Here is a 13,303-nt window from a genome sequence, read left to right on the forward strand (position 1 = left end):
TTCAAGGAGAATATATGAAATGTATCAGTATATATTAGCAATATATACTAATAAATTGTAAGATTGGGGACTAAATGTTATTAAAATGCGTAATGCTACTATTTAGTTTGCAATACTGGACGAAATAAAAAAAAGCTAAATACTAACCAAAATTATTTAGGTTGGCAACACGACGATTGTTAGATAAATTAAAGATTAGAATAACTACAGTTGCGTAGTTAATGATTCGTAGACGGTCAAGTATCTAATACTTATTTCGCAATCACAGTTCGCAATATATAAATCTCGTTTAGAAAATGTTCATAGATATTTTATGGGAATGGACATTAAATGTTACAATAAGATACCGAAGCATATTTTGGATCTGCCTTTTAATTTAAAACTCTTATTAAATAACACTTATTGAACAAAGACTATTACACACTAAACGATTACTTGAATTACAAATGTACATGGTGTTAATCGATCATGCTCAGACTTTTAACGACCATATCGTCATAGTCGTAGAATACTGACGGATTTGACAAATATTACATATATAGAACCGTCAGTATTCTACGACTATGACGATATAATTTTAGACATAGTACATTTAAATAAATATACATAATGTTAACAAAGGTTTAAAAGAGTAACTTGCGGTCTCTTCTCGATAGACAACAACTTTCCGAATCCTACATTCACAAAAAAATGACGATTTAAAAATGTTTGTATTTATACTAAGTCTACGTTCCTTACTGTACTTTTACTTTCCTTACAAATGTATTTCGCGCATACCCTAATCGCGTACCCTAAGGTACGAGGTAGATTGTAGGTAACTCAAAATAAGTACTTATTATATTATATAGATACATATAAAATTTATTAATAATTGAACGAACACTGCTACGGCAATATTGTTGCCTTTGCAGAACGATTTAGGAATTAAAATTAGTATAATGAATTAATTCCATGTTTTAGCTTTTGATCGTAAAATTATACTAAATAGTGTTGTCTATCGCAGAAAAATAATTAAACACATTTAGCGATTAACAAGCGATCGTAATACGTAATATTATTTTTTTAATAATAAGTAATGGTTTGCAAAATGTTAGCGCCATGTGCTGTTCTCACTTATATCCAATGTGTATGTATGAATGTATGGTAGTTGATCAGGCCGTAGCTAGACCCATATTTAAGATAGAGCAAAAGAACGTTTTGGTAGAGCAGAAGCCATAACTGAATTCGAAAAAGCGAAACTTATTAATTTTCCTGAGGCTTTTCATTTTAAGGTAGGGCATTGGACCCTTTAAGGCATTGCCCCTCAATGCCTCCCCCCGCTCTCCTAGCTACGGGCATGTAGTTTATAAAAAGTATATAAATGATAATTGCAGCATAAATTACTATATATCATGAACGCGGAGGAAAGAGATTATTAGTAACTTATATGTTATACTCAATCTATGGTTAGTAACGAGGTCTAATAAACCGATTGCTAGCAACATAATATATCAAGTCGACCTCTACGTGTTGTTATTTATTGTGCAATTCGTCATGACAGGCTAACTGACATGTTTTTTATTCACATCCGTCATATCCCAATGGTGCCTCGCCAGGTATTTTTTTTTATACTACTGAGGTGGCAAACAAGCATACGGCCCACCTGATGGTAAGTGGTTACTGTAGCCTATGAACACCTGTAATACCAGAGTATATCAATAGTATAGGAGAGATTATTATTTCATTCTCACACATTTAAAACTGTTTCAACATAGTTTTTAGTTAATAAAAAATTTACTAAATATAGCTACTATGTTGCTTTGTTACATTCGAATTAAACATTCAGAACAGTACAAAATCTGGTTTATTATTTAATTCACAGTATATAAATATATTTCATTACAATCTTCAATATCAAAAAATATTTCATTTTCCAATTGATTTGGTTTACAAATGTTAAGCCAATTGGACAGCTCTTCAAACATATCCAGAGCAATCAATGTATCAGCCATACTTCTGACTGTGATCAAGTAACTTCCTTTTTTAATGTGTTTCTTAAGGAAATACCATATTTGTTTATGTTTATCTACATCCACAAAATGATCTAGACAGTTGACCACTATGATGTCGGAATTCTGTACTACATCACTTCTATCTAGAATGTCTGTGTGGATAACTTTTATCCTGTCAGTATCCATTGCATATTGGCCAATAATAGTTTCTTGCAGATCACAACATTCTTTATTTATTTCAACTCCCACAATGTTTCCCACATTAGAAAAGTAGTAAGCCTGAAACAAAAGAATAATTATAATTAAGTAGGTAATATGTTTACTTATTTAATGGAATTAGCTTTTTGCCACAATTTTATATGCATAGATTTTGGAAGTAAATAAATATAACCTTAGAAGATGTATCAAGATTAAACATATACCAAAATTTAACTTCATGAATAACTGTGTAAACCACATCCAATTTGGAGCAATAGTTATTGCATGCTACTGGTACTAGTACAAATGTACATACAAACAGACAAGCGTGACAACTACTGGCACCCCCCCCCCCCAAGGCTAATATGATGATGATGATATAGAAATTACTATTCTGTGCTTATAAAAGATACAAAAATTAATACACTTACCCCATAAAGTACTGCACCTAGTCTAGACCCCAAATCCAGAATTTGTTTGTTTTCCAAGTCTTTTGGCAGAAGAAATTTGAAAATATACAATAAAGTCTGTCTAGACAATGAATGTGATATTAAAGTTAATTCCTGAAATAAATACAAAAAATATATATAAATTATTAATATTTAATAGTTGTAGATTTTGTCATAATAAGTATAACACAGCGCCATCTATCTTCTAATACAGTATTTTACATTATCTATGACTAAACAGAGTTTGAATTGAGGATAACAGATAAACATTTTAATATTTTATTAAGTATATATATACACACTCCTTTTTACCTATGACTTTATCAGCATGTTTGATATAAAATGTAGCCTATGTTCTTTATCTTAAGTAAATTATTTTTTGTTTGTACTCCAATTGGACATCAGACTGTCTTTTAATCAAGTCAATTATTTGTTTGTATACTTTTCTGTGCCATGTGTTTCTGGCATAAAATTAGGCAGCTTTTCCTTTCCCGATGGTGTCATTAGAGATGACTAAGGAAACAATAGTCGAGAGAGAGAAAAAGCAATGCTCCTTTTAAAACATCAACAAAGCCTAACTGTGGTTGACAACCTGCTTGCCGAACGTGGCAACTACTGGCAAAACCTCCCTTATGGAGTAGGTCTATGTTCTGGAGTAGAGAGTTAACGACTGATAACAAATCCCTTTTTTAAAGTTCTACTGAAACAGATTCTAATAGTATTTTCATTATAAATACCTGAATATTACGTGAGTTACAATCCAAACAATAATGTCTTTTAATTTTCCCTTGTTTAGTGAGATCTTCTAGATCTTTATGGTCATAAAGAAACTCATCAATATGGCAGGTGGATTCTTTTGTACAGTCGGCCTGGTTCCCAACAGTGGGTGGTACAATATTCTCTGATGGCATTTCAGCTTCGAAAGGCACTAATTTTTTAATAGTCTTTGCAATTTTAATTAAACATTTCTCAGCACTATCAAGTGTTACTTTATTTTGCAAATCTATAAAATAAGTGTATATATAATTAAATTATATTAATTTAAAATTAGAACATAAAAGTAAATAATGTCCAATATTATGAATAAAGAATTGTGTACATGATTGTTAATGTTAAAAAAATAATTTAAATAAAGTATTATTTTTATTAAATATATGTATTTTGGTATATGGAGAGGTTCAGAGTTTCTTTGCATGACAGAATCTGAAAAGTGGATATCCGCAAAAGAACTAAAATAACTGACATAGCCTGAAGAAGGATAAGCAAGCTGAAGTGGTCACATAGTTTGAAGAACCTACAACCGATGGGAAAGAAGTTCTTTATGGAAGTTAATGTCCAGCAGTGGACAGATAATGGCTGAAATGAATGAATATATTTTTGGAGCAATTTTTAATTTTATTCTATTGTTAGTAATGTTACTACTTATTTTCTTGTTGTAGGTGCTGTATTTATCATAATTATAAGTGAGATAAGTATTTATAATTGTAGAAGACAAAACATTATTAGTAGTTATTCTTAACCTAAAAAAATGTTTTCCATATTTACCTTTTTTGTAAGAATGACTAGAAATCCATTTATCAATGTAATCCATTTCGCCTTCGTCCAATTCGGAAAACAATTCCAAAATTCTGCTTTTGATATGTATCAAAGTATCGTCCGACATCTCAGTAATTAATTATAATTTCTGTAAAAAAAGGATTACACTATTCGTTTGTAAATAATAAACAAAACGAAGAAATAATATAATTATTTTAAAATGTATATAGATACCGCCTATGAAGGCAAGAGGCCTCTTTGTTAGGTTAGTGTCATAGACTAAGTATATAAATTGGTAATGCGTAAGATAGAAAATATAATACTTCTGTAGTTTGTGGATAGATCACTGAGTAGTCTATCTATGCCGTCAAGTAAATACTTTTGACTGTTGAGTTTCTTGATTTCAAAGTGTTGACAAGAATACCTTTAAAACAACACTGTATACATGAAGTGAAGTGATTTAAATAATTACTTACAAGTGCAGCTTTTTAACTTATCGTTAATTAGTCTTTTTTAAAGCAGGTATCCAGTCGCAGTCTAAAGAATTCCATTGTTCAATATTCTGTATTCTAATATTAAATGAATCACTATATACTCACAGCCAATGCCATTCTGTGTGTGATCGCGGCTCGAGAAGTCGTTCTTGAGACTACTAATACTAATAACAGCCTAATCAACAGATTTTACAATGAACGACGGACTTTGTAAAACTATTGGCATTTGGATGTCGGATAAAAAAAGTCAGAAACTTAATTGGAAAGAATTAATTAACACATGCGCTTCACATGGATACAATCTTGTTAAGGTAAGGCAATGTTTTTGTATTTTATTTTTCAAACAATGTGACTAACTAATATAAATATAAAAACCTATTTATTAAAAATCACCGTTGCTTCTACGGTGGAAGCCATATTTTAAAAAAGAAGAAGAAGAAGAAGAACCTATTTATTAAGCTAATATTATTAAGAAAGAAGCTATTTCCTTTTCGGTTTTGTTTGTTTGAATTTATGTTAAAATATATAAAATTTGTCTTATGTCTTTGTATAAATTTTCATATTTCTTTGAGCAATAAACATTCAAATATCCAAAGATCTTTATAAACTTTCATAATTAAAAAAATGTGGTAATAATTAAATATTAGATGTTGATTTACCTATTTTTTTTGTTTTTAAATGCATAAGTCAAACATAGAATGGAAAAAAAATGAGGTTTCCTTAAAAATAAAATTTGTATTTTTTTAAATTAATGAAATGAATATTATAACACAGGTCTCATTAGTAACCTCTCTCTCCAAATGGGCTTTATGGGAGGAGCTTGTTGTTCCCTCCTGTTAAGGCAAACCAGTTAAGCCAGCCAGCCAGTCAACTCTCTTAAATGTTTGCTATTTGCTATTTAAGTTGTTTAAAAAAAAAAATTATGGAAGAATATGAGATAACAGATATCAACACAATGTTATATGCCATTATGGTAGGATTAGGATGATCACCATCACTTTACAAATTTCATTATTTTATTTATAGATAACACTTTGTACTTAATGCTTCTTATAAATATAATTGCATAGCAATTAGCCAGTGCATCTCAATTTATTAATATAATAAAATTGTAACTGAACAATGGTTGTACATGGGATATATTTAAGAAAAAAATATTTGAGTAGTCTCAATGAGAGAAATAGTAGCTAAAACTACAATTTTATTATTTTTTATTTGTCTGTCTGTATGTTTGTTTTTTTTTTATACCACTGAGGTGGCAAACAAGCATACGGCCCACCTGATTGTAAGCGGTTACCATAGCCTATGAACGCCTGCAATACCAGAGGTATTACCTGTGCGTTGCCGACCCTGAAGAAACCTCTGTACCCCCCTTTGAAGAACTCCATGCTGTAGTCTCTTGGGAAAACCTCGGCAGGGAGCTCATTCCATAACCTGAGTGTTCGTGGGAGAAAACATCTCTGAAACTCCGTTGTACGCAACCATTTAGGCTGTAGGTAGTGTGAGGGTGAACTTGTTTTGGAAAGCTACAAAGTACTGCACTACACTCACGTTTGCAACGCACAACGGCCCAAATGAGAGGCTAAGTGCGGAAAACAGAGTCTTTCTTACTCACGTTTGCAATGCACAACGGCCCAAATGAGAAGCTAAGTGCGGAAAACAGAGGCTTTCTTACTCATGTTTGCAGTACTAGTGTAGTAGTAGTGAATGTTTGCAAAAATGCATGTGGATTGTATGTACATTATTATTTGTAAATGATTGCATCATTGCTCTGCAGAGTGCGGGCTAGCCCCAACTGCATTCTGGCCATGTTAGCAAATAGGCTGCATTCTTTCTACATGAACTATTGTGTTGCTTTGCATGTTGAAAGAACCTAACTATAATTATAATATAAAGTGGGTCCTGGTAATAATGTTACATAAAGAATTATTTATATATTATTATTAATACTATACATATGTAATGTGTATAGTAGGTCTCTATTTTCCGTGCTTAGCCTATCATTTGAGCCATTGTACGTATGAGTCGTGGCTAGTACAGCCAACCTAGTTCCGCTCAGAAGCTACTGTACATATATACAAGCAATAGTTCTGCTCGTAAAGGTCTGACTTAAAAATCTGATGTATGTTTTGTCTTTACATATCATATAGAATGTTTATCTACTTCCAAAATCCACATACAAAGTTGCAGGCAAATACTTGTATAACATAAAAAATATTGACATATTTTTATGCAGTGTTATCTTTAACATGTTGCCTATCACTCATTATTATTTATATTTGGATATAATCAGTAAATGGATTTTCTTGTGCAAGTCATAGGTATGTAGTTATAATTAACTTTCAAGACTAATGTAGCAATTATGAATTTTAATTTGTAAAAGCATACAGAGTGCCTACAAACAACAATGTTTCATTTTAGATAATGGATGTGTTTTTGCTAAATTATCATTATTTTAATAGTTAATCGTTTTTTTTTTTTTGATGGGTGAAAATGGTATGGTAGCCTTGCCTGCGCTAACGGGATACGCTGGCAGAGCACCAGTGAAGGATGATAGATGAGAATGAAAACAGGTCAGTTAGCCCATCATGATGAATTCATCAGGAATCAACCATGATAGTTTCCAGGGGGAACTGCAAGGAGGTCGACCTGGTTGGGTATATTGCTAGCAATGGGATTCTCAGTCTCCATCACTAACAATCCCTTTCCCCCCAATTGTTTAGTGTTGAACATAGGCCTCCTCTAACATCATGTGTACACCATCATATTAGCTTTTAATTTTTTACTGCTGAACAGAAGTCTCCCCATTAGAAGATTTTGCTAGTAGTTGTCATGCTTGGCAGGCAAGCCTAAATTCGGTTACCAAAACCGCATTTAAACTTTAGAGATGTTTTAAGAGGGACGCTACTGCCCATCCCTCACTGTCCCTTATCTTATATTCGCATATGGGGTCAGCTAAGCTGTTGCATGTCGACCCATCGGGATCTTTTGTACTTCCCCCTGCCTTATACCATAATTTCATAGATCCTTTGTGTTACCTTAACGATATCCCGCGGTTTAAGATCTCTGTAGTCCTCTGGCTTTGGATAAGCCGTTCCCAGTAGCCTCATGCGCATGCTCGCTAACGAATCACAGTTGCACATCAAGTGTTCCATCGATACTAAAAAAAACTATTTAAGACTCCTGTTACAGTGATAATGTTAATGATATTTATCATTATCGTCTCAGCCATTATCTGTCCACTGCTGGACATAGGCCTCCCCCATAGACTACCATAAGGAACGGTCCTGAGCCACCTGCATCCACTGACTTACTGCAATGCATTTGAGGTTGTCACTCCATCTAGTGCGGGATCGTCCTACACTGCATTTGCCCGTACAGGGTCGCCACTCTTCCTTTCTCATTGGTTGAATGATATTATAATAAAAGAAATAAACTGGTCAGGTGCAATTTGAATCACACACTGAATGTATGCATAAATACTTAAATATGAGAAAAATGACCTTTAATTGCATTTCTCATACGAAATAGACACTTGATAGTTACTATTGTGGTTACTACAATTCGTGATTTCTTATTTTGGGCCGTAATTGTGGTTAAAAACTGGACCACATAATTGAGTTTGTTTTTGGAGGGTTTTTTGATAATCCCTCAAAAACGGTGCTATGAAACTTAGAATGGCAAACAAGCTGACGGCTCACCTGATGGAAAGTGATAACCGTCACCTATAGATATAAGCAGTACCATGGATATAACAGAGTATACTGTTTTACCTATGATACGCCCTATGCGTTGCCATTCCTGAGGACTCGGATGTTATTCCTCTGTACAGTAGTTAGAAATATGTTTTTATTTTTCCTGTAATATTCACATATAGCTTTATAAACTGTTATTATTAAAGTTTTTTTACCTCACAGATTTTAGAGATGAGGTTAGGAGGTGAAAGGAACTCAGATTTTCTATTGGACCTTCTAGGAAAGAAAATATTTTTCAATTATTTTGATCACGCGGACGAAGTCGCGGATAAAAGCTAGTTATTTATAATTCCTATATTGTTTTTTCACTTTTAGTGGAGTGTAAGGAATATCTTTTTACAGTTAGATCTGGAAAGACCACTCGAGGAACAGGCCCGTATCGATGTGTTCCTTCACAAGTTGACCGATATCATCGCGGCGGCTGACCAAGGCGACCCGAAGGTAAGCGATAATGGCATAATGCATACGACTCTATGACCCCACGCTCAATTTGTTGCATTTCGTTTTATCTTTATAAAACTTAAGACAATTCCAAAATAAATTATTCAACACATCTTGTATTTTTTGTGTGACTATGTTATACAATTACGTCATCAATTCTTTAACCGATTTTGATGTTTATATTTTTGTAAGCGATCGTTACTTCTGAATCGATTATGATAATTATACATAATTTATATACACGTTCTGCTGTCTTTCGTTATTTACGTTTGAAAATGGATGGCAATGTGTTTTATGTTCTTTATTTATTTTATTCTCATTTACTTTGTACTTACTTAGTTTTTACTCAGTTATTTTATACTTATTTACTTTGTACTTCTTTACTTTGTACTTATTTTCTTTATACTTACTTAGTTTTCACTCAGATTAAAAAAAATGTAATGACTATTCAAAAGTGCTTCAATGTAAGTTTATTTGAATAAATGATTTTCTATTCTATTCTATTCAGTTATTTTATACTTATTTACTTTGTACTCATTTACTTTGTACTTATTTTCTTTATACTTACTTAGTTTTTACTCAGTTATTTTATACTCATTTACTTTGTACTTATTTTCTTTATACTTACTTAGTTTTTACTCAGTTATTTTATACTCATTTACTTTGTACTTATTTTCTTTATACTTACTTAGTTTGTACTCAGTTATTTTATATTCATTTACTTTGTACTCATTTATATTGTCCTACAGGCATCAACCATTATCGGCCACGTGGAGCAGTACCTGTCGAATCACCCAAACATAGCTGTTATCGATCCCTTAGATAATGTCAGAATGTTATTGAATAGGTAAGTTTTTATACAGTTTAAATTTTTAATTCTAAAGCTGTTTCGATGCGATAATGTCTATCAAAATAACTAAAATAGCCAAAATTTGGGAATAGAACGGTTTTACAAGTTATAAAAAATTTGATAACGTGACCTTGAATACAATAATCTGTCAGCTTATATTGGGTTTGCTGCAAGAAATCTTTTTAAGAGATAAGCTCGCCTTTGTGCGCTATTATGGTTGTTTTTCAGATACAATTAATTTTTGTATACGATAAAGAATAAAGAATGATTATTTGAAATTGCATATTTTTTTAATGGGTGATAATGGAATGGTAAACACACCCACGCTATTGGTATATAATACATCTGCGGGGCACCAGTGAAGGATGATAGGTGAGGATGAAGCAGGTCAGTTAGCCCATCGTGACGAATTCAACAAGAATTGTTCAAGATGGTTTCCAGGTGAACCGCGTGGAGGTCGACCTAATAGGGCATATTGCTAGCAATGGGGCTGTCAAACTCCATTGCTAACAATCCCTTTCCCCCGAAATTGCATATTATTAAGACTAAAATTAATTATAGTGTTTATCACAGTACAAATCACTTCCTACAAGTAGCACCCGTTCACGAGTATGACGGATTAGCGTTCACGAGATGACATCAAACAAATTAATGCTCTACCATTTCAGATACTGCTATTACTCCATACTGCAAAACGAGGCGACATTCCAAAATCAAGGCATATTCACACCAACATTTGCGGAGTTTACAACGAACGATGTAGAAGTAAATATTGAAATCATGAAGTCGAGGGGCGTGAAGTTCCCCGTTATATGTAAGCCGACGATTGCACACGGCTCCAAGTCGGCCCACGAGATGGTTGTCATATTTAACGAGAAAGGCCTGTCGGCGAGCAAGCCGCCGTGTGTTGTTCAGACCTTTGTCAACCACAATGCAGTGTTGCATAAAGTGTTCTTAATAGGCAACAGGTGTGTACCATAATTTCTTTATTTATTTCATCATTGTCATCATATCAGCTAGACCAGAGGGAGACTTTGTACAAAAGTCGATTGCTTGGGTACCTCTGCCCCATTCGTGTTTCAACCGTGAAACAGTTGTGTTTGCATGGCTGTGTTTCGATTTGAAGGTTGGGATATGGTGTGAATTTATTGGGTACAGAGGAATAACACCCGAGTCCTCAGGAATGGCAACGCATGGGGGGTATCATGCGCGAAACAGTATACTCTGTTAGGTCCATGGTCTCATGTCTATAGGCGACGGTTACCACTTTCCATCAGAAATAACTGGTTTTTGCCACAATTGAAGACGGTGTTTCTTTTAGTGCAAAAAATCTAAGTACAACTTAAAGCCTATTTACGCAAATCAGTATTAAACAGCAATTTTTGCTTCGTAATTATTTCCATTTAATGATTTGAATAGCACCTTGGGTTGATTGTTGGCTTTGTTGTTTCGCTTTGACCTTGGGCGTTTAGTGGTTTAACGCTTCGCTTCACTTTCCTTGACGGTCCCGGGTTCGATCCCCTCGTAATATAAACATTTGTATTCATGAATATATCTGCTTGTATCGGTTTGGGTGTTTTTTATGTATATTATGTATTTTTTGTCACCCTGTGGTGACTTTGTACAAGTGGTTTGCTTGGGCACCTCTGACCCATTTGTGTTTCAATCGTGAAGCAGTTGTTTGCATGGCTGTGTTTCGGTTTGAAGGGCGATATATGGCGTGAATTTACAGGGTACACAAGAATAACACCTGAGTCCTCAGGAAAGACAATGCATGGGGGGTATCATGGGCGAAACGGTGTGCTCTATTATGTCCATGGTACTGCTCATGTCTATAGATGACGATTGCCACTTTCCATCAGGTGGGCCGTCAGCTTGTTTGCCATTCTAAGTTGTATAAAAAAATGATGATGACAATGTTATGCCTCTGTACCGTGTTCTTTCGTTTTCCAGATACCACATTTGCAAACGACCGAGTCTCAAGAACTTCTACGCCTCAGAGGAATTGGAACCAATATTCTACAGTACTGGTGAAGTGTGCAAAGCCGATAGTCAGTCCACACTCTCAATATTAGATCCGCACGACAAAGCCGACGTCACAATGTCCATAAACGAAGATGTCATTAAAACCATAATCAGAGTTTTAAGAAAAGAGATCGGTCTCCTATTGGCCGGTTTCGATGTGGTCATAGACAATCAAACTGGTCACCATGCGGTCATAGATATAAACGTGTTCCCCAGTTACGATAGTTTCCCCAATTTCTTCGAGCATCTCTTGGAATGTATAGACGAGATAGTGAGGAGGAGAAACAGCAAAGATTGTGTAGCCACTTATAGGATTAACGGTGTTGTCAATGTTGGCACGTGTACAAGTAATTACTGTGTGACAGGCATGAATGTTAATTAGTCATAAGTTTTTTTAATTAATTGTTGATTTGGTAACTTACTCTGTAAAGGTACAGTTGCTTCTGCAGTGAAAAAAAAAATTAAATTGTTCTTTATTTGAATTTTAATAATATATTTTATGACATTCTCAATTTGAATTTTAACATCTGTATTTTTTTCTTATGTGTGTGTGTGTTTTTTTTTAATTTCCAATTTTGAATTGATTATGATGTTCTTTTTTTGTCACAATGATTTTCTTTCGTGACACCTATTGCCTGTTAAATATTTGTTTCGTATTTGTATTATGAAGCTAACTGTAGCTGACTGCATACCGTCCGTTTATTTAAGTTTCCATTAACATAACAGAATTTATCTATGAACCTGTAATTTGGCAGATTTTTTTTAGGATCTAGAGATTTACTCAGGATACACAATAATAAGTCTAAACACATTCGTATTCACATTGGCTTACTAAATTTCGTGTTATAAGGAACATTATGTGTTAATTTGAGTTATAATATCTTTATTTTTTTTTTAAATATAGGTTAGAATCTTTACTAATATTATAAATGTAAAAGTGAGTTTGTTTGTCACCTGATATCGCCTTAACTACTTAAAATCATTGTATTAAATTTGGTACACACATACTATATGGGATGGAGCAGAACATAGGCTACTTTTTATCTCGGTCAATAACGTATCCCAGTCACACAGACGAAGTAGCAGGTAAAAGCTAGTGTTTTACAAAGTACTTATTTTTTTAATCTAATTTTTGCTGAGGCGTCAGTAAACACATCTGGGTGACTATGCCAGCCTCATAGGGAATGTCTGTATGTTAGATTTGTCTTGTTAATTCATCGGGCTCATCTTTACCCACTGATATAGGCGTTTGGCATTGCGACAACCAGGTTGATACCATGTATTCATATTTTTTTTTAAAAAAAAAAAGAAATAAATAAAAAAATATGACTCGAACTACCACATAATGTTACTTATATTGTATATATTTGTAAATTACATTGTTAATGCATTTATGAATGTTGTCAGCAAGGGTGGACTTATCTCTGTTTGACATCTCTTCCAGTCAACCGTATTTGGAAAGCATGTCGTTAGTTATATTTAATTATATTTTAAATTATCGCGTTTATTTTACACATATTTTATTTGTATTTATTTTAACCTCTAAAATGAGTTACCTGGATAA

The 13,303-nt window shown here is 33.5% G+C and overlaps 2 protein-coding genes across 4 annotated transcripts; one reads left to right on the plus strand and one right to left on the minus strand.

The window, feature by feature from the left end:
• Nucleotides 1–1,825: 1,825 nt before the first annotated feature.
• Nucleotides 1,826–4,901, minus strand: LOC113512809 (uncharacterized). Of its 3 annotated transcripts, none has more exons than XM_031911024.2 (5): nucleotides 4,774–4,901; nucleotides 4,184–4,322; nucleotides 3,376–3,641; nucleotides 2,621–2,752; nucleotides 1,826–2,270 (listed from the first exon to the last, which is right to left on the minus strand). In XM_031911024.2, exons 2-5 carry the CDS (start codon nucleotides 4,299–4,301, stop codon nucleotides 1,851–1,853), a joined length of 936 nt encoding a protein of 311 aa, XP_031766884.1. In that variant the 5' UTR covers nucleotides 4,302–4,322; nucleotides 4,774–4,901; the 3' UTR covers nucleotides 1,826–1,850. The 3 variants fall into 3 exon arrangements, with proteins under 3 accessions (XP_031766884.1, XP_031766883.1, XP_026752537.1); XM_031911023.2 differs by having other exon boundaries at nucleotides 4,651–4,901; XM_026896736.3 differs by lacking the exon at nucleotides 4,774–4,901 and adding an exon at nucleotides 4,409–4,504.
• LOC113512807 (inositol-tetrakisphosphate 1-kinase-like) lies at nucleotides 4,586–13,030 on the plus strand. The gene is made up of 6 exons (XM_031911022.2): nucleotides 4,586–4,696; nucleotides 4,855–4,979; nucleotides 8,766–8,864; nucleotides 9,614–9,711; nucleotides 10,383–10,682; nucleotides 11,668–13,030. The coding sequence occupies exons 2-6, from the start codon at nucleotides 4,863–4,865 to the stop codon at nucleotides 12,119–12,121; spliced, it is 1,068 nt and encodes a 355-aa protein (XP_031766882.2). The 5' UTR covers nucleotides 4,586–4,696; nucleotides 4,855–4,862; the 3' UTR covers nucleotides 12,122–13,030.
• Nucleotides 13,031–13,303: the final 273 nt, after the last annotated feature.

This window comes from Galleria mellonella, unplaced genomic scaffold, assembly GCF_026898425.1.
Source record: "Galleria mellonella isolate WM207_F2 unplaced genomic scaffold, CSIRO_AGI_GalMel_v1 utg21, whole genome shotgun sequence".
In the NCBI taxonomy this organism is placed as follows: domain Eukaryota; kingdom Metazoa; phylum Arthropoda; class Insecta; order Lepidoptera; family Pyralidae; genus Galleria; species Galleria mellonella.